This window comes from Agelaius tricolor, unplaced genomic scaffold (assembly GCF_023055355.1).
Source record: "Agelaius tricolor isolate 1412-34295 unplaced genomic scaffold, bAgeTri1.0.p SCAF_2, whole genome shotgun sequence".
In the NCBI taxonomy this organism is placed as follows: domain Eukaryota; kingdom Metazoa; phylum Chordata; class Aves; order Passeriformes; family Icteridae; genus Agelaius; species Agelaius tricolor.
Genome location: NW_027269262.1, coordinates 86928881 through 86951277, shown reverse-complemented (window position 1 = coordinate 86951277; position 22397 = coordinate 86928881). Strand labels below are relative to the sequence as shown.

Genomic DNA, 22397 nt, shown 5'->3' with positions numbered 1-22397 from the left:
GCTCCCTGTGACCACAGAGCAGTGTGGGACTTTCATCCTTTCTTCCTCCCTGGGGGAATCAGTTGACCATATTGCAGTCCAGACCAGCCAAGAGGGTGAATCACTGCTGCTGATCTTCCCAAAACTGAATAAATCCTCCTTTGGCGCATTTGCTTTGTCACATGGCTACACATACTTTTCCTTTTTGAGTCCACGAGGTCCTAAATAAGGAAGAGTTCAGAAGTCAAACAGTTGTATTTAAAAAAAATAGAGCTATTAAGCTGGACATTCCTACTTGATTTTGAAATGGCACTTCCATTTTTATGTCCTACTGCTCCTAGATTTCCTTGAAGGAAATCACAAGCGCCAACAAGAAAATAAGTAGTGCTAACATCCCAGAAGTTAATGAAACCAAATTTCCTACAGATCTGTGTCTTGATGGAGCTCCTGAGGAGGTGCAAACCATCATTGAAACTTTTCCCATGGCTGGGACACTTAGGGGATCTTTCTTCCACACTGATTAACTTGACATAGAACAAGATGACAGTGAACCTCTCCCATTCATAAGGACAAGAAACATTTTGTTACCCCACTCATTTTAATTTTATCACAAAACTTTTAGGAGCTGAAGATTTTTGACATCTTTCCTGCTGCCCTTTCAAATTTTATGAAATCAGCATTTCTTCAAAAAAAATCCTGAGGCAGAACAGATGAGCAGATGGTCACCCTCTACAGTAGTCAATGGAGCGCCAGTTAACTTAGGAAGCTGCAAGCTCAAATTCAGTGGTTAAAAGTAGAAGCAAATGAGTAATTGGCAAAAGGAGCTGCTGTGATCGACCTCTAGACTGAAATTCTGCACTGCTAAATTTCATTTAGCACCATGGGAATACTGGCCCAACAGGAATTTGGTACACACAGCAAGACTAGTTTCCAAAAACTTCCATATGGTTATCTGTCATGCTGGGTTTTGCCAGAACCTTACGACTTCAACATTCAAACATCTACATTAATAAAACCTGCAAACCATAATTTTAAATATGAGTAATTTTGCTTGAGCATAAAGGAGCTATGCCTCAATTTATTTCAGATCTTACATATCGTTAAACATTCTGATTTCCTTAATAAAACAAACAAATATGCAAACAAAATAAACACAAACAAAACCCAAAAGGCATCACCCCTGAATTGAAAATTTCATATGCTACTTTCAAGTCTAGAGTCTGGCCAAGGGATGCATCCTTGAAAACAGCAGCTTATATAAGGCAAACACAGATGTGCTAATATGTTCAGTGGCTGGAAGAACCTTTTTTTATAACATCCAACATCTGCAGATTTATTTCCAGCCTTTCTCTAATGAGATGCTATTTAGGAAATTATGAGAAATAAAGTATGCTCAGACAACACTATAAGCCAGCACTTAAACTTCAACTCAGTAGGCCCATACACATTCACATCTGCAAACTGTGTCTTAGCAAATCTTGCTAGTGACTTCTGTTTATTATCATGGGGGTCTTAGTCCCTCTTTTTCCACAAAGTAATGTTAATAAAACTATAATATAGAGGGAGGAGTCCCTCACAAACCCAGATCTTTCTGATTTCTATTTTCACAGCATTAACAACTAGTAGAAAGAAAGCCTTTCATTTACCTGGCAAACCTTTCTGTCTGTCCAAAAAAGTGTTGACAAAATTGTTTGGAATGAGAGTCCTTATCATCCCTCAGCTACTTTTTGAAACTCTTACAATAAAATGTGTATTAAAAATATTTAGTTCTGATACAGCAGTATTCAGCTGAAAAAGCCTAGTGTTCTTTAACCTAGAGAAATAAATGTATTGTCTGCATTCCACAGATAGAGAAATGATGCACACAGAGATCAGTTGCCATGTCAGAGTCATGAGTGGCAGCTCAAGGACATGATCCCAGGTCTACAGAGCCTTTATTTCATTCTCCAACTGTTTCCCAGGTTCATTTTGGTCCGACCCTTCATTTTTACTGCAGGCAAAACACTGCGTGTTGCCATCAGCATACATTTAGCATCTTCAGTAGAACCAGAGATGTGCCTGGTAATGACACAGCCATATCATTTCCAGAGGGAAAGAGAAAATATTGAAATGTTTGCAATGTGGATTGAGGCTTTATTTCATTCTCTTTTTATTTTGGAGAGCCTGCTATGCCAGCTGCCCTGCAACATGTTCATTTCTGCAGTATCACCCTCTGATTTTAGTCATTGCTATTTTTCATATTAGCAAAAAAAGAAAAAAAGCATCCAGCTACTATGACTCCTTCTTTGGAAGGACTCTTATTTCTCTCATTTCAATCAGAGTATCCCTTCATGACATATCAGCTTCATTTTGTCCTTTGAATCCCACTGGAATGACCTGCTCTCCTGCCAACACGTCTGCAGTGTCCTTCCCAATAATTCTTCAAAGATTTGCTCAGTGTCAGGAATGCAAGGACAGCAGTGCCCAGGTTTCCCTGTGGTGTTCCTCACCAATGCAGTGATGGTGGTACTGCTGGAACACCACCTCTCTCAGGGTCAGCAGTTCTTGCCTGACCATCTCTGTGAGTAATGAGCAGGCTCATATTTTCTCTTGGGCAAGGGTTAACATCAAACCTATGAGTGGCTCCACTGACAGTTTTCTTATCCATCAGCACTTGTAAGAGTTTGATACCTTTGGACTGTCCAAAAACCAGTCCACATAGAAGAAGACACTGCTGTGCTTTTATATTCTGTAGATGTTGTAAGAGCTGTGTTAGAATCTGTTGCCTCCTGACACACAGAATCACAGAATCAGAAAATGTCCTGAGTTGTCAGGGACCCATAATGTCACTCAGTTCAACTCCTGTTCTTGCACTGGACCATGCCCAAGAATCCCATGTACCTGAGAGCACTTTCCAAATGCTTTTTGAACTCTGTCAGGCTTGGGGCTGTGACCACTTCCCTAGGGTGCCTGTTCCAATGCCCAACCACCCTCTGGGGGAAAAACCTAATATCCAACCTAAACCTCCTTTCACACAAGTTCCAGCCATTCCCTTGGGTCCAGCTTCTGGGCACCAGAAAGAAGAGATCAGTGTCTGCCCCTCCTCTTTGCCTTGTGAGGATGCTGGAGATCACAATGAGGTCTTCACTCAGTCTCCTCCTCTCCAGGCTGAACAGCCCAAGTGAACTAAACTGCTCCTTGCATGGCTTCTCTTCCAGACCCTTCATATGCATTATTGCACTTCCTATCAACTGAAGTAAGGTTTCTTAAATGAGCATCTCTAACAAAAACCATCTGTGAAATAGAAATACTAAATTCATTACACCTGTAACAAGAAAAGGAGGATCTTTGTCCCTCACCTGCTGCCTCTTGCTGCAGGTGAGCATTTTGCTGTTTCATTTTTGGAGAATGCAGAGGTGGCAGGGGAACAGCCCATTGCTTGTTGTTGTTACTGGGAGCCTGGAATGCTATTACGTGTTTGTCTGCTTGACACTTGATCTTGCATGACAAAACAAAAAAACAAAGGCAAAACTGAATCAGCAGATTAGTCAGCTTAATCTTGTGTAACTCAATGCTGCACTTCATTTTCAGTACTGTTATTTTCAGTTGTCCTTTGAGATGGTTATTTGAGCTTCCTTATCATTCAGCCAAGCTACTTGCCCAGGACATTCATGTAAATAAGATGCAAAATATATAATTCAGCAAAATATTTCTGATGTTCTGATTTAATCTTTTTTTCATTTTGTCCACATAGTGTTAAAACCACAAGATCTTAATGCTACTAAAATGTCATTTATAATGAGAACACAATGGGCTCTCTTTTTGCTCTCATTTTAATATTGAAAGAATGCGAAAAGAACCTTTTGTTTAAGCCACTATTGTAAGTGCTAAAAGGTTTTTAAAATAACATGAAGTTTCTGAGACATTTGCTATCTCATTTTAAACACCAGATGAAGACAAATGATGGAAGATGCCAGTATTAAAATTGAAATCAGCTGATTCTTGCATTCAACACAGTCACAGCAGCAGCACAAATTCTTGACACAGCTCATGCAGTTCATAAGCCACATTAGAAGATACTGTCCCATAAAAAACACAGAATTGCAATCAGCATGTTTGCTGGACCTGGATTTTGGTCTTCTTCGTGTTCAGCAGTGTGACATAGGCAAGAAGTTTTCTTTTACTGGAAAGTTACCTATTTGGTCCCAGTAACATAATAATTTCAAAGGTTTGTTTGCAAATGTTAAAGCCAACAGCCTTCTTACTCAAGTAGAAACACTCTGCAGTTTACCATGTACGTTTCCTTCAAGCAAATTAGCACCAGTCACAATGTGTGATGTAGGCTTCAGTGTTTAAAATAGACTTTGCCTTTTCCTGTGAGTACATCATGCACTTATGTGATATTAAACGTGCAAACATGCTGCAGGTTAAATACGTGGTTGTTACATTTCATGCAAGGCTGTCAGCCGTCCGACCGTCCTCTGAGAGGACACAGCTCCTGGAGGTGAAACACCTCCTGACTAAACATTTCCTGCTGAAGTACAAAGTGATGATGTTACTTGTCATTACATAAAAGGGGTGGTTTTGCTTTGCAAAATAAAACTAAGAGAGTTCCATTAACAAAAAAAGTTTACTGAGTTTTAGCACGTGAGATATTCCAAAACCAAAAGCATAACTCATCCTGCTGAGATTCCTGTTGATTTGAAGCTTCTTTTATCCCCTAAGCCCAGCATCTAACTCAAATGAGAAGAGCTGATATTCAGAAATATTTGTGGATATTCTAGTATTATGGCCATAAACTTAAATAAGCTTTTCCCATTAATTCTGTCAGAAGTTATCAAAAATAAAACTATAAAAATGTAGGACCAGCAATTTCCCATATAGATGTTTTTTCAGGGAACCTCAAATCAGCTTTATCAGGTATCAAATGCCATGGATGCCTGATGTCATACAACTATCTCATAAAGAGAGTTAGGATCAGGAGGAGGATGGGAAGTACTCATGACTGCTGTGTTTAGCTGAAATGGATGAATCTAACACCAAACCACAAACATATTCAGGATAGCAATATAGTAGAGAAACATAGCCTAAGGATATTTTCCTGATGCATTTTAGCACACTACTTCTGTTGCTATTTGCTGGGAGCTGGTGACACTCTCCATGTTTGTGGAGAAGCTAAGGAGCATAAAAAGAACAACTATATAGTTTACTAAGAAAAGCATGTGCATTTCAATGATTTGATGTTTTACTTAAACACTACTGTCTGTCATATTATAAAATCAGCACTTTTATGTGCAGTAATAGCCAAGATGGAAACCTTGCAAGTCAAGACATGAGTGTAAACCTGTAAACCTGTATTTGCAAATACAGTAAAACTGTATTTGCAAAAAGGCATCATCATGTTAATAGTTGAGAATCAAAACTCCCTGAATTTGACATGTGAGATCCTGCCATGACTACACCCGTACTAATCAGAAGGAGTCACTGCACAGAACGGATGTGCACAGTGATTTCCATTTTCCTGCTAACAACTCACTTCACTGCCACACTGAGAGGTTGCAAATGGCCCTGGAGGCAGCTTGTCTGAGCATGCTTGACAACACACTGGTGCACAGCCAGGGACCCGGGTCAAGCTTGTTTCCAAAAGCAGCAACCTCACCTGAGTTTGCATCTGTGAGTTTGCTTCCTACCCGGCAGGGAAGAGTGACCTCAGGGTGGTCCTGGGGCTGCTCTCTGCAGGCAGCATAACCACATCCCACAGGAGATTCACCACTACCTTCAGCTTAGATGAGATGGCTTTGCATGACTAAAGCTAGACAGCCACAAACACAGCAGGGCCACAGGCTCATCTATCTGGCTTCTTATCTATTGTGGAAACATAATCTTGCTGTTCTCTACCTCATTGCTGTGTGGTTTCAGTAGTTAATTGCATTGATGATGTGAAGAGCTGTGCAAGTGCCATGTAGCTCTTAACCTCTGGCACATACTGGTCATGCTGCAAAGTTCACAGTGATGACAACATCATCATCTGTTCCCTCCTGCTCAGCTCCTGTGAGTGAACTGATGACCTCAATCTAAATATAAGTTGTCCAAAATACTATAACATGAAGAATACTCTCATTGCTATTCAGTTTATTGCATAACACCTGTGTCTGCAGCTTGTCATTGCTATGTTCCTTAGCCTCTCCCTAAGCATGGTGACTATCACCAGTACTGCAGAATTATTGCCAGTTTGCTGTAATTAACTCTTCTGTTTGCAATCACAATACAAGCCAGGGAATCAAGTGGATTTGTAGATTGAATCACTGGGTGGGATGGCAAGACAGCACAACTTCTTTGACTGCAATGCATCAGCAGTAAGGAGTAAGTGATTTCCAGCACTGCTTGCATGATCCTCACTGGCATTAGCTTGCCCAGGATGGACAAGATGTATTTCACTTCAGAATACCAAGAGGATTGAGATAAGCATAACTTCACTGGTAAACCTTCCATGAGAAAAAGGCTGTGGCACAGCCTCACCCAGGATCTAGCACAGACTAAGACAGGGTTACAGCAGACACTGTGAAATATAACTTTCACACTCTGATGATTATTCTTTGACATTTGTGAAGTGAAACAGTGATTTCAGTTAGTGACAATTTATAGAGGGGCGCATCATACAAATTTAGAATTGAATCTCAGATACTGATTGCAATTCAAAACAGGAAACATGGTTAAATCTGAAAATCACTGAATGCTATTTGAAATACTTACATAATTTCACTAGTTTAAACGTTAGCACATTTTTACAGGCAGCTTGTATATTTTTATTAAAATCACATTAATTAACTGATCTTGTTTCCAGTGAGTTTAAATGAAAATAATCCAAGTCCAAAGAGGTCATGCCTATAGGGCTATTTTCTTTACTAACATTTGAATAGGGGAAGGGGAAATGCTGCTTCTAAGCAGCAAAACAGAGCACTGTATTCCTCTGGCAGAGTAAACTGTTTCAGAACAGTCAAAAACAGACCAAATGGCAGCTATGATCTTCCTTTTTAATTTTTAGGCATTGTGCCATTCTCTTTATTTACCAGTATTCTTCTGTATTCATTCTATTTCTTATACATTTAATATGTATTTTTAGAAGACAACTTTTTTCCCTGATGAGGAAACACAAAAGTTCAGTTGCACTTTCTGCTCTGCCTTCACTTCTGTCACTCTCCACAGTTTCCCTGGCCAGTCTACTCCCTTTCTTAGTTGAATATGCTCTTCAATTCTGTAGTTTAAATTTGCACAAAATAGTATCAAAGCAATTATGTCTTTAGCAATATATTCAGCTTCTGGGGGGATTTTTTGGGATAACAGATGAGGTTATTTTACAGTCCAGAGATTAATGGTCAAGCTCAATAACTTCAGCCTGAAGAAGAACAATTCAACCCTGACAGTGAGAGTACCCAATTAATTAAACCAGTTTGTCCACCAGTGTGATGGATTTATCCTCACTTGAAATCTGCCAGTGAGGGATCAGGAACCTTCCTAATGTGAACACTGTGGCTGACCTGTGGACCACCAGGAACAGCTATGTGACAGCCCATGATTGATGTTCAGCAGGAAATTACAGGGGGTGACCATAGAGACCCTGCTTGGCCCTCGGGCCATATTCCTCACCCATCCAGTTTCCAAGCAGGCTAGGCCAAAACAGCTCTTTTGGATGTTACCAACAGCTCTTTCCTGGCCCAACCCCCCAGCCAGTTCTTTACTCTCAATACTGCTTTTGATGCCACCAGCCATTTTTATCTTCTTGGTCTCTCTTCCTCCTCCACTGCTCCGATGAACACGATCATCAACTGATTTTCTTCCTACCTCTCCCGCTGCTTCTTCAGTGCTTCATTTTTTTTGCCCAAATCCATTTTTCACTGTAACTCCCACACAGTTCTTTTCTTGGCTTCCTCCTCCTCTTGCCTACTCTACCTTTCAGAGTCTCATGACGTTTAACAATCATCTGTACGAGCTCAGAGCCTTTGTGCCAGAAAGCTGGATCACGTGAAGCAGCAGCAGCAGCAGCAGCAATCACATGGCCATATGGAGGGCTTCTACTAAGGCAATGAAATACAGAAACATGTTCAGGCAGGACCACTGCTCAGGAGTATTGGTCATATTTTTGCTGACAGAACTGCATAGAAGTAATTTTTTTATGGGTATAATCAAATCAGGCATCTCCTTTTTATCTTTACTCAGGCACTGCAGTTTTTAGTTGATACTGTAAACTATTTTTGAGTTGCACAGGCATTTTATTAGAATTACATACAAAACCATGTACAAGCCTAACCACATTGTAATGTGGTAGGTATTTATGCAGAGAATATAAAATCTTTTGAAATGGATACAGCCATATAATATTGCTCATTCTCAATTGTTCAGATTTGAGAATATTTACCATTCCCGAATGGCCCACCTTGTGTGGGGAGAATCCCAAATACAAGGAGGAGGAATCACACAGTATGGCTAAATAAATCACACTGATGCAGCAGATGACCACAATTACTTGAGCCTCCTGAGACTTAGCCTTCTTTAGAAATGAACATATGGGACCCCAAACCTAAGCTTTAAAAATAAAAAAGAAAAAAAAAGGTCTGTCTGCCAGTTCCCTGAGTTACCCTGAGTTACATGATACAACAATGGATAAAGGAGATGTTAACTATTCAGAAATACTGTTTGTGAATGAACACAGGGCTGTGAACCCGCGGTTCAGGTTCGGACCAGCGCTGCTCTGGGGCCACCGCGCTGGGCTGTGCGACCCGGCCACGGCAGCACCGAGACAGCTCTGCTCTGGCAAGGCTCAAGCACACAGCTTGCAACGCAAAATCGGCAATAGCAACTTCAAGGGCTTCTCTAAATCATAGCAGGACTTCTTAAAAATTAACTAAGACTAAGGAGCGTAAAAACCTATGCAGTCAAGGCTGCCGAGAGGGGTGGCTCCCTCAACTGCACGAATCCTCGGCTCCACATCACAGGCGGATGGGCTCCGACCGCCCGTGACGGACGTAAGGAAGGGAAATAAAGAAACAAGAGAGCCTCCGACTCGCCCTGGGGGTTCCCTGGAGCGGGAGCGGACCCGCAGCCCGAGGCGGGCAGGGTCCCTCCCCTCCCCGCTGTCAGAGGCGCGGGAAGCTCCTTCTCCCGCTCAGGGACAGTACCGCAGCCCAGCACCCCCCGCCGTGTCAGCTCCCACCAAAATACCCTTTTTTATGATAAGAAAACGAAAGAGTGGCAGCCTCCCCCCCTCAGAAACCGCGGGGCCGGGGGAGGGGAGCGCCGGCCGCGCCTGCGCGGAGCCGCTTCCTCGTTGTCGCGCGTAGCGGCGGCGGGCGGCGCGTGCCCGTCAGCGGTGCCCGTCAGCGCGGCCCCGCGGCCCCGCCGCGCCCGGCCCGGCCCCGCCTCCCCCGCCCGGGGGGCGCAGCCCGAGCCCGCACAAGTCAGTGCTCGACGCGGGCGGGAGCAGCGGCCGGGCCGGGGGGCGTGGGGGGGTCGGCGCGGGTGGGGAAAGGGGCTGAGCCCGGCGCGGTCGCCGCTCCCCTCCCGCCGCCCTCCCCGCAGCGCCGCGGCGGGGCCGAGCTGGGCTGCTCGGAGGCGGCCGCGGGAGCGCTCCCCACCGGCGGGGCCGAGCGAGGGGCGCCGTGCGGGGGCCTCTCCCCCTTCACCTCCTGCCCGGAGGAGGAGGGGGCGGCCGGGGAGAGGCTGGATGTAGAGGGCGAAGCTTCAGCCTCCCTCTGCGGCTCCGGTGCTTTGATGCTGCGGGTCTCTGCTGGCTGTTAACATCTTCTTCCCTCTCCTTTTTTTTTTTTTTTTTTTTTTTTCGTTTTCTTATTTTTTTCCCCCACCTTTCCCCTCGAAACTTGGCTTCTTCTCTCTCCGGATCTGTGTGCCCGGCTTCTCCTGGGCTTTACCGGTGGGGCAGGATCATGCCGGACCAGATCACCGTGTCGGAGTTCATCGCCGAGACCACAGAGGATTACAACTCCCCGACCACCTCCAGCTTCACCACCCGCTTGCAGAACTGCAGGAACACGGTCACGCTGCTGGAAGAGGTAAATCGTCCACACCCCACTCCCTATCCCCTGCTTTTTATCATTTTCCCTCTTTTTTGTTCCATTTCATTAATTTCTTTCTCTGCATGCCTTTGAGAGAGCATCAGGGACGGGGCAGCACCACCCGCCCAAATCCACAGGAGCCAGAGGCGTTGGTATGCATGTAATCTGGGCTTTTAATTGTGGGACTTTGCCCTTGTGTTGAGCTAGTTACAGAAAGCTTTCCTGCTCTGGCGTCTCAAAGATTAGTGCGTAAAGCAGTTGTCTGAACTTAAATGTTGCTGTGGTACTTCTTGGTGTTTTCAGTGTTGTCAGTTGTTGCAGTAGAAAAAAATGCGTGAATGTTGGGATTTTCAGAGGGAAGATGAAGGGTGAGTTTTGTTTGAGAGCATTAGTAGAGGTTTTCCCCAGCCACTCATTACATCAAGTAAGCACAGAACTCTGACTGCAGAAATCTGCCAAGGGAGACTTGGTTTAAGAAATGAGGTAAGGATGAAGAGATGAATGTGAAGAGAGGGAAATAATATGAAAACAGAATTGGTGGAAGGAGAGGAGCAAAATAATGCAGCAGAAGAGATTATATACGGTCTCAGCACTTCAACCTTGAAGCCTCAGTGCTGGGGTTTTTTCATGCTTGTTATGAGCGTCATTTAAATGTTCACCCTGCTCTGCTGTCAAGAAATAGGACCATGAAAATGGGTAAACTTCCAGAGCTGGTTTCCAAGGAATATCAGTCCACTGCTTCCTATTTGATGTTTCAGAGTGATTTCCTATGGACTAGGTCAGTGGTTATGAGGAAATGTCTTCCAAATGACTTTAAAAGAAGACAGTGTACCGCTCTTCTCTTGCCTTTTGCTTGCTTGAAGGTCCAAGCATGATGACACTGAAAGAAGACAGATTTTTGCTATTGTTGCAGAGGTTGCAGTTAGTTGTTATTTTGGATTATACACTTAGTTCATCAAGTATTTGTCGATTCTTCAGGAGCCAGCGCGTATCTAGGAGATGGATTTAATAGAGTCTTTTACTTCTGCTGAATGTGTTGGCATGAGCAAAACATTTGGTATGCAAGGAAAGAGTATTAATTATTTAATTATGGTTTTTGCTTGATAGTCTTGGGTATGGAAATATAATGCCACACGATTCAGATCAGCTGAAGTTTTAATATAAAAACTGTCTATGTTCAAAACTGTAACAGTGCTATTGTCTGGGGCAACTGACGAGAGTGATTGTAAGTTCACATTTAGAATTATCTATTTTCTTTTTATTATGTAACCTAGATTAACATCTGTAACTTTTTCATAACTGTAACTGGTTTGGTTTTTCTTTTCTCTTGTAACTAAGCCATGATAAATTTCTCAAGAATCAACCTGTTAGGTTAGTGTTCGACAGAATTGCTGCCCCCTGTTCTTAACTATGTGAAATAGGTACAGACATTGATATGCTTATTAATACACTTGACAGCATGCACAGAGTTAAATAATACATATTTTGTCATCACTGGTGACTTACTTCTAGGGTAAGAATACAGTGCAATGCTTTCATGGTTTGGGAGATACATCGGTACAGGCTGAATGTGATAATGCCTTTCCAAAGAGAAACAAAATGTAGAAGATAAATACACAGTGTTCTTCACTATTTGTGTGGACTGTGTGTATTTTTGAAGTTTTTATGTCAGATTTGACAATAAATCGAGGAATAAAGAATGGTGGGTACTTCTGTTGCTTGTGTTGCTCTTCTTTGAATTTCTTTTGTTTGTATAACTGTTTTATGTGCCCTATTTGAACTGATTGCAGTTTAAACTGGACTTGTTTTGCATTATTTTTTTATTATCTGTAAATACAAAAAAGCTTTATTTGGTGGGAAACAAGATTTAAACAGGCTCTACTGTAACATGTGCAAAAAATCTGCAACTCTCCCAAATTTATAGTTAATAATTTGCATGGGGAAATACAGTCAGGATGTGGCTAGCAAAAGGCTCCTTTGGAGTCTTTGTGCATGCGAGCTACAATTACAGTGAAGACACAGTTTTACTGCTGCTGCTTTCAAGCTGGGTTGGTTTCTCTACACCTGCTTACCTAAAGCAGTGAGTTCTGTGAAACACGGGATTAAAACCAATGGTTGAAGTGGGTGTTCTGTAGCTCCTGCTGCTGTTGTTGATGTGTTGTGAGTGACCTAAGAACTCCTCAAGCAGCTCCTGAACTTCAGTGGTGAGCCTGCTGTGTTAAGGCAAAGGGGATGGTTCCATCCTTGCAGCTGTTTGATTTTTCACTGAATGTTGCATCTGGGCTGGAGCTCTCTCTGGGCTTTTGCAGGCAGTGTCAGGCTCCGTGCTGTTATGGCGCTGCTGCCTGAAGGATCTGAGGTTATTTTACTGCTAATTTAATTCAGCACAACCTGCACCTACCTCTGCGACCATAAGCTAGTTTGTGGATTAACTAATTATTTTCTTTATTTTAAGCAGTGTTGCAAACTGGAACTATTTTCTGAACAGAAATGCAAGGGAAATTAAATAGATTTCATGAAAGTTAGCTCTGTTTCCCAGCCTCTGAGTCCATTGTAGTTCCTGCTGTAGCTCAGATCAGTAGCTAGATAAGAAAAACCTTTTCATAAAGAATGTGACGAAAAAGAAGTGGTTTTGTGTGGATGCCTTTACCTGGTTCTGTGAAGTTACTAAAAAATTGTTCAACTTACTGTTCCTGCATCACAACTAACAAGTTTTCTGAAATAATAAGAGGTGATGGACTCATTTGCTGATTTTCTCACTTGCTTGTCCATCAGTAGAGGGGCAGTGTGTTCAGCTGAGTGAATTGCTACATATTATCTCCTAGTTACCACTCTTTTTCGTATATAAATCATTTTCAGAGGAGATTTTGCATCCAGTCATATGCAATTTTGGAACAAGTTTCAACTGAAAAATCAGAGCAGACATGTTTACTGATTCTGTTGAGTTTGCATTCAATAAGTTTTCAGTGGAAGGCCTAACAAAGCACAAAGACATACCTCACAAAATGAGAACCATGGAAGAGCTCCTCCAAAGGACTTCTCTGTTCTCAACTAATTTAAATAAAAGACAAAACAAAAGAAAATCTTCCACCCAAACTTTATTTAAATCTGTCATAATATTAATCAAAGACAGTTGAAAGAACATGCTACTCTATAGCAGTTTATTGAATAGGAAAATTTCATGCTACATTGTTTAAAACTACTGAAATTTATGAAGATTTTCTCTCCTTTCAAGAGACCAAGATTTGATTTTTATCATCCAGACACACCAAAATAAAAAAAAAAGACCCTGCCATATTTCTAGCCAGGCTTAGGCCTCTTTAACAGTAATTAACAAGAGCTGCAAGATTGTTTTATAATATATTTTTTTTAGAGCATGAGTGTTGTGTAATTGCCTCCAAGTAAACACACATTTTCAAGTTCATTCTATTGCTAAAATAATAGGGTTTTTTCTCAAACTCATAAAGAGAGAAACAACCATTATATTGTACTATAGGTCAAATTTGAGAGAATTTGCAATCTGTACTCCTTTCTGTTGATTTCTTCAGCATAATCTGACATTCATGTAAAAAAATGTATTTTTAACATATTTCTGCATGCAGGTGGGAGGTTTCTTTTAGAATGCAACACCTTTGCTCTTTAGAAAGGCTGAGAGAGTTGGAGTTTTCAGCTTGTAGAAGAGAAGGCTCTGGGCAGACCTTAGAGCAGCCTCCCAGGGCCTATAGGTGGTTGCAAGAGAGTTGGAGAGGGACATTTTACAAGGGTGTGGAGTGTCAGGAAGGAGGGAATGGCTTTAAACTGAATTAGATATAGGGAAGAAATTCTTTACTGTAAGAGTGGTGAGACACTGGAACAGGCTGCCCAGAGGAGCTGTGAGTGCCCCATCCCTGGAAGTGTTCAAGGCCAGGCTGGATGGGACCTTGAGCAGCGTGGTCCAGTGGAAGGTGTCCCTGCCCATGGCAGGGGTGGAACTTGATGCTCTTTAAGGTCTCTTCTGACCCAAACCATTATATGAATCTGTAATGATCATATGAAGAGGGAATTATTGCATATATAAATGGATGGCTAATTACTTTTTTAAAGTAAAAAGCCTAAATGGTAAATACAGACAGATCACTGATACAGTCTCTTAAAATACAGCCTCTGCTTTGTTTTGACCAGACATGCTTTTATATCCACAGAAGCTCCATGATTTGTATTACTCAAATAGATTTTGAAAAGTTGATTTTAATCACTGAGTTAATATTACTTTGTGAGCTAGCTGGAATTTTTAGAGAATGATGACATCTGTTCTGAGAATAAGTAGTGCACATGTGGGATCACCACAAGACTGTCTTGATTATCATTCTGCTGTGTCCCAGCTCCAGCTGAAAGGACATCTTTGCACTCAAGGGATAGCTCAGTTATCATGACCAGGCAGTTCTGAGTCTTTCTCTTAAAGTAGCAGATGTTGTGCAGGACTGTCTGGAGACAGAGATTAAGCTTAAATATTTAAATTCTCTTTAGTCAGGCTGGTAGATATGAAGGGACAGCTAGAAGCTGATGATAAAATAAAGAATAGCTTCAGTTGGGATGACGCTGATTTTGCAGTTTAATGTCTGTTTCACTGTTGTAGTTCTGTAACACTTGAACATCTTAAATGATTAATGTTATTTCTTCCTTTCTTTTCCACTTGAGTGAGAAGCTGAAAACTCAAAATTAGTTTTCTGACAATTAGATTGGCTGCAGATACGTTTGCATTTGCTTTCAGGTTTTGGTTTTGGTTTTGTTATGTTTTGGTTTTTAATTACAAAAAACCCAAACCAACATTATTCCTGCAATGATTGTTGCTCATTTTGTTTCTCACTGTGCTGATCTGCCTGCGCACAGCAGTCTGTCAGTCTAGGCTGGTCCCACAACAGATGTGTGCATATACATCACTAAAAGAATGACTGTCTGGCTGCTGCTCAGCTTCATACACATTTTGTTGTTCTTGGTGCAAGTCTGGTGTAATCTAACATAGCTTGAAAGGAGATTTCTCATGTTCTTCTTCATGTCATGGACACATCTCTAAGATTAGAGATGGGAAAGGGGAAAGTATGGGGTTGTTGCTTTTTTTGCTTTGCCTTTTTAAAAAAATTTATTTCAAAATGTGTTGTGTATGAATCATTTTCACAGTTTCCCATATGTAGCTTTCCCTGTGGGCTTCAGTTTATGCATTTATTTCTTATTCTGCTGTGAGAAGGGACTTTTGGCATGAGGATGAGGAGACAGCATTTTTCCTCCTTATAATTTTGTTGAAACTTGTATAGCTCTGAGACTGCTATAACATCAGATCTTCTGTGGTGATTCCATACACTTTTCCACCCCAAGATCCTTTTCCAGTGACAAAGTGTTCTATCAAGGGAGGCAGGTGAAACCATGCATGAGAACAGGAGCATTTCCATTCTGATTCAACTTTTGCTGGTATTCTGCATAGACTTTGTTCATTACCCTGGGCTGTGATGAGTAGGATCTATTTTGTGTGTGTCAAGAGAAATAAATAATAGAAAAAATTTCTGTCACTTAATTTCTTTTGAAGCATCACTTCTATATAATTGCAACAAATACATTAGAACATTCTATTCTTTGCATTTCTCCATTTTTAAATTAAAATATATTTTTATTTTTAGGGGGTGAATCCAGGGAGCTCCAACAGCATCCAAACTCAGCTTTTCCTAATCTTGTAAATTATTACTTATGGCAGTTAGAAGCAGTCTTGCATCATAGAGAGCTTTGTACTTCAGAGCTGGTTTTTTATGTAACAGACCACAAGCAACCTTCAGTTTTTGAGGAAATATGCTTTTGATAGCAAACCATCCTAAAAATAACGGATTAGAAAAATTTATTTGTGTAGGTAATAAAACTCAGGATAATTGTTGCTGCTTTGCATTGAATGACAAATTGCAGCAGAGATGTAAAGATGGGCATGTGAGCATTCTGAAATGCAGAGGCCACAGTGGGAGCACATGGGTGGCTCCCAATCACAGTACTGAAAATGTGATACAGATGGAGTTGACAGCAGTGTATTGTATTTAAAATGCAGCTGAGGATGCTTTTATATTTGCATGCTACAGTATTTATTCATTTAGTGTGTAATCAGTTTTACCCTTCATTTGATAGCAGTCAAAGCATTTGTCTGTAATAAGCAGGCAATCTCCTTATACTTAAATGTGACTGATGTTAGGAAAAATAAGAAACGCTCGCTAGTAGCTCAAAGTTTCAGTCATGGACGATGAATTAGCTTTGCCTTTTGAGAATTTGTATTCATTTTAGGCATATTTATGAAAGTACTTAGTGCATTTGGTACCTCATATGTTTTTTTGAGAAGTACTGCTTCTTGTTTTGAACTCCCAACAATCTTCTTCATGTTTACTCATCAGTTAGGAAGCTGTGAAAGTGCTCTTTGGTGCACTCTGTTCAGTATGCTGTGCAGATAAACCCTGACAGAGTGTGTACCATGTAGTCATGGGAACTTGGCCCTGATGGAGGGGAGACACTTAAAGTGACACAACTTAAAGCTGAGTTTAATCTTTAGGTTTGAGTCCTGTGGAGACACCTTCCGTAGTTAAAGAGCAATGAAAAAGTACTTTGAAGAAAACAGAGAGGGGGAAACAACCCACAAAGCCATGTTTGTATTTCAGCAGGGTGTCACTGAAGGACTGCACATGAATGATTCAGAACAGAATGAGATTGGTTGATTTAATTTCCAGTATGTTTCTTAGTACAAAGAGTAAAACTCAATTTTCATAACTGTCTTTGTGATTTGTAACAATATGAATAAAGATGGCTTTTAATACTTTTAAACAGCAGATGTGAAGCAAATTTACAGAGGATAATTGTAAGAAAGATCATAGCATCTCATTTTGAATGGAATAGTGCCTTGCAATAAAACCATTAGGCAGAATCAAGCTGAGAATGCTAATTATCAGTATTGTTTAAGTGCAAAGGTAGACAGTATAACCATATTCTAAAAAAAGGGCTCTCAACTAATAGTGTTTTTATATCTCATGGAAAACTTTTCAGAGTCCAGTTAGTAGCATATTTTGGTACTTCTCTTAGAGACTGTTCAGCCAGGTTTGTTTGATACTGGCCAAGAGGTCTAAATTTTACTGGTGAGTAGAAAGGAAACCCCCTGAGATAATGGCATGAGTTTCCTTTCCTGAAGGAGTGCAGCTGAAGTCCACTCCCTGCTGAGAAGTGCAACAAACAGTTATTTTATATTTCTAAAGAGAGAGTGTTGATCTGTGTTATTTATCTATAGCTATATGTAATGGCTTGTAAATATCTCTATCAGTGGGCTAATGCTGAGCTTTTGTATAAGCATCGTGACAAGTAAGATTTTGGAGTGCAGTGGGCTTGATTGTGGTGATTATGGATCCTTTAATGATCCCGTGAAAAAGCAACAAAATGTAAGGATTTCATTTCCCCCTTTACACACGTAGATGTGCATGTGGGTGCACGTGGCCTTCTTGTCTCTTAGTCAGTGATGAAAAGAGAGGCCTGAAGTTGTGCTGTTGCTGTGGTTAAGCTGGAAAGTGTATGCTTTTTCTTTCTTCTAAATAGCCACCTCTATCTTGACCTTTCTTGTTTTATCCTTCTTGTAACATTTCTTAACAGAAGAAATATAAAACTCTTTCTGATGCAGAAATAGAAACTTTCAATGCCAGTAGAGTATTTTAATTTCTTGGTTTTCTCTTGCTTAAGAGCTAAAAATCAGTATGGTACTGGAGGTAACTTCCTGCTAAACAAGAGTCTGTAGGACTGTCAGACCTTAGGCATGGTGTGCTGTGGGAGCCTTCTGTCCCAGCTGGTGAGAGATGGAGCAGGTAAGGGATCTGCAGGGTGGGTGGGACATGGGCTGGGTGGCCAAGCCAGAGTAGGGGGATCAATGAAGCAAAGTCCAGCTGGCATCCGGTTGCAAGTGGCACCAGTGCCTTCCAGGATCAGTTTTGGGATTAGAGCCATTTGGTGTCTTTTAATTGGGTGGATGGTGGGCTTGAGTGTGATCTCATCAAGTTTATTTGGACCATACCAAGTTGTTCAATCTGCTGGCAGCAGTCACCCTTCAGTGGGACCTGGAGAAGTGGCCTGATACAGAAGGAGCCTTGTGTGACTCATTGAAGAGAAATATGAAATCCTGCCCCAGGATGGATGGAGCTGCCATGTGCAGCAGTACAGGCTGGCCAGAGGACAGTTTTCTGAGGAAGAACTTTGGACTCAGGTGCATGAGCTGTTGAGTGTGGGTTCACAGTGACAAAGGCCAGCCACGTACTGGGCTGTGTTAGTCAAGTTACAGCTAGAAAATAGTGATTCTTCCCCCCTGTCAGGAACTGTGAGACCACATCTAAAGTACTGTGTTTGAGGTTCACCAATACATGAAAGAAATTACCGACTGCCACAAGTCCAGGTGAGGATCACCAAGGTGATTAAGGGCCTAGAGCACATCACTTAATGAGGGAAAACTAGACTTCTTCAGCCTTAGACAAGAGACTAAGGGAAGGTCATATTGATTTCTCCAAGTATGTAGTATATGTAAAGGCAGAAAACTGATAGAGTAGAAATTCTGATTACTTTTGAGAAGGTTTTGAGGGGGTGTATTTGTGGTTTTCTATTATTATTATTATTTTGGGGGCTTGTTTGTTTTGAACCATGAGTCTGGTGAACAAGTGCTCAGAGAGAATGTGAAACCTCTTGTCCTCAGAGACATTCAAAACTCCACTTGACTGTAGAAGTAGGCTCCTTAAAATTGTTTGGACTGCATGATTTAATCTTTTAGAACATAAGGAGGCAAAGTAAAGTGGTTGTTTAGTTTCATGAATGTGTTTTTGTGTTTTCAGGTAGGAGTTTACAGTGAGCTTATTCTTGGAAAAACAGCACATTTAAACCTAATAAAAAAACCAGTGTAAGAAAATTGATATTTTTTTCTTTCAGTGGGAGACTACTTTAATAGAGAAAATGGGATACTACTCACATCTCTGCAAAAGTGTAGTTAAAAAGTTATCAAAGTTGGGGCTTTGTGTGATTTTTAGGAATAGTTTGAGTAGTTATCGAATGTTGGAAAATTATGTGATTCTTTTTAAATGACCAATCTGTACTTCTAGAAAGCTAATTTATTCTGTAAAGTTATAACTATATTAGAGCTGAACTATGTCTCTGCTGGGTTAATTTTTATTATTAACTTTTCTTTGTAGGAAGGCGATTTGAATTTTGAATTCTAGAGGTCCCACCTTGAATTTATTATAATAATTTCCTTTCTTCTTGTAATATATTTTACTTTTCAGGTAAATTATCTTCTGATTTTTTTATTCTCAAAGCAAGAATTTTGGACTAAAGAGGGAAATATACCTAAAGAAATGTCCTTAATATAAAACTTAGTTTTTCTGAAGTGCTACAGAAAAGATTTACTAGGGATGGGGGAGGCAGGAAAGAATAAAATATAGCAGGTTTTGTTTGTTGGGAGAGTTCTGTCTTGTTGTGAGACTACACTAGGATTTAGATATCCTATTTTGATTAGGTTTTAAAAACCTCATTTTCTAAAATCATTGAATATAGGGAATTTTTTCCTAATGGCTAATCTAAACCTACTGTATTTCAGTTTGAAGCCATTCCCCCTTGTCTTATCACTACATGCTCTTGTTGGAAAAAGTCTCTTTCCAGCTCTGTTGTAGCCTCCTATAGGTACTGGAAGGTGCTATAACGTTCCCCTGGAGCCTTCTCTTCTCCAGACTTAACAAGCCCAGTGCCCTCAGATTGCTTTGATAGGAGAGTGCTCCAGCCCTCTGATCATCTTTGTGACTCTCCTCTGGACTTGCTCCAGCAGACCCATGTCCCTCTTATGTTGGGGACCCAGAATTGGACACAGCACTACAGGAGGGACCTCACCTCCCTCAGCCTGCTGGCCACGCTTTACTTGGTGCAGCCAAGGGTACAACTGGCAACTGCACATTGCTGGCTCATGTCTGATTTTTATTTTATTTTTTTTTTTTTTTGGCAATCAGAATCCACAAGGCTTTCTTGAAACTGCTTCTCTCAATCCATTCATCCCCCAGCCTTTTGATAGAGGGGATTACCTGGACCCAGGCGCAGGAAGTGGAGCCATTGATTCAAACACTTTGGATGTGGTCATTGAGCCAATTCCTTGTCATCCAACCTGTATCCATCAAACCTGTCTCTCCCTAATGAGTGACAAGGATGTTGTGTGTGACCATATCCTAGGCCTTACAGAAGTCAAGGCTGGTGACATAAAAACCACATGACAATCAAACTACATGCTCATGCAAAACAAACAAACAAACCCATTCTAATTAATACTTCTACATGTCAGTGTCATAGGCTTGAAAGTACCACACAATGAAAGAAGTTGAGCTGTTCTGTACAGTGTGTAGTGAGGAAATGAAGACAGCTGTTAGAAAAATGTAATGGTGATGTTAAAAGCAACTTAGGATGCTTCTGTTCAGTGATGACAGAGTGTGCCTGTTTACAACCTTCAAAAACTGTTTGTTAATTGTCAGTTTATGAAAGTGTTGAATTTTAATAAAGTTAAATGATGCCAGGATGAGTATAACAGAGTGTGAAAATTGTGCCACACTGTGCCACGTTGTAAGTAAGCAGGACCATGATGGTCCATCCTGGTGCTGTTAATAATGTAACGTACAATGGCAATGGTGTTTGTGAAATCAGTGGGAATGGATGACTTTTAACTAAGAATTCTTAAGGAGGTAGCTTAAATCTAACCTACACAGGTGCTGTTGGTTGTGTTTTGGCTTTGTATTTTTCTTGCCTCACTAACTGTCAAAATTATGGGGAAAATTGTTAAATGAAGAGTGATGATGCTATGACAATGCAAGTGGGATATCCTGACTATGTCTGCTGTTCAATCTCTTATCTTGGAAATTTATATTATCTGTGTTAGTCATGAAGTTGAAATGTATTAAAACAGACAATGAGTTTATAGCAGACAAGAATTTATAGCTAACTAGAAATAGAAAGTTGAATGAAGTTGCCTTAAATGTTTTGACAAAGCTGTTTGTTTTTACTGTAAAACTGGTCTTACACACTGCATTTTCCAAACCTTATAAATGATGCTTTGATTTCTTTTGCAAATTGTTCTTCATATGAGACCTTGCCAAAATTAAACTTTTATTATTTGATTTGGGGAAAGCTACTTGGGCAAAAAAAAAAAGTTTTGATTCTTTTGCAAGGCAGATGGATATATATATATATTTTAGTTTTCTAGTATGTTGTCATGGCTGCAGCACTTAAAATGGTATAATTTTTAGGGGAAGTTTTGTGGTGGTTTTTTTTTCTTTTTGTTGCCCCTTTGTTTGGTTGTGGTTTTTCTTCCCCCACCTCTAGTCTCTTTCAGGGAGGGATGAAAGAAGCCTAAAGAGACTCTTTGATGTTAAGACCTACTTAAATTATTTTTCACTGTTATGATACCAGAACTGTCTGCTCACAGATTTGGAAAAAATTGTATTCCTTAAGTGATGTGATTCAAGCATACAGAGAAGTAAAATCTTTTGGGGTGGGGTCACTTGCAGAAGCCCAAGTGCCCAAATATTGTCTGCTCACTAGTACAGTTATAAGGAAAGAGATGCTAGATCTCTCTAAATCCTCCTTTTTAAAAATGTTTATAATCCTCTGGTGGCAGTTTTTTTGCCAAGCTTTCACAGGAAGTGCTTGGAAGGAGACCTTGTTTAAACTGGCAGAGAAAACATGAGAAGAAATGCCCTTTTTTCTTTGCTGACAGTTTGCAGGTTTAATGAAGCTCTTTGCTGCTGACTTAAACCCTCAGATTCGCTTCCTGCCCTTCCCTGTCTCCCCATTTCATTTGAAGTGCTCCATATGCTTCCTTGCTTGCTTTTTTCCACCATGTCTAGGACAGGTTTTTCAAATTTTTTTTTCTGTGGTTAAAACAGCTGTAGTGGTGTTGCTTTACTTTAGCAAAGCCTGCTGTATTTGCTGAACTCATGTGCAGTTTAGTACAGCTTCCTGTTTTTCTCATCCTATTTAATTAGGCAACAAGTTGCAGCAAAGCAGCTTCCTTTAAAATGAATCAGTGAATATTGTGCATATTGTAAATATGAAAGCAATTAATGTCTCTTTGAATCTTAAAAATCATGAGTATTTTTCCATAGCTTTAATGTTTGTGTGGAAGGCCAAACCTGGTTGCATACAAAGCAATTTTCTCCCTTTCTGTGTATTCCTTTTCAATTTGATTTGATTTACTTTTTGTTCTCTATTGCTGCCTTTTGATGGTAACAATAAAGAAGCTGTCCTGCCTTATTTTTTTCTGTCATGATCTCAATTGCTTCATGACATATAACTTGTTCCTACAAGTAATGGTGC

The 22397-nt window shown here is 40.6% G+C and overlaps 1 protein-coding gene across 3 annotated transcripts in view; it reads left to right on the top strand.

Annotated features, from left to right (window-relative positions):
- Window positions 1-9255: 9255 nt before the first annotated feature.
- The window catches only part of ASAP1 (ArfGAP with SH3 domain, ankyrin repeat and PH domain 1), a 113013-nt gene continuing 99871 nt past the window's right edge, over window positions 9256-22397 (top strand). For 2 of the 3 annotated variants that reach the window (XM_071421803.1, XM_071421804.1), the window contains exon 1: window positions 9773-10025. In XM_071421803.1, coding sequence (XP_071277904.1) covers window positions 9900-10025 — 126 coding nt within the window. In that variant the 5' untranslated portion in view covers window positions 9773-9899. Of the gene's footprint in view, window positions 9413-9772; window positions 10026-22397 lie in introns of those variants that run through there. The other variant, XM_071421802.1, reaches the window with a different exon arrangement.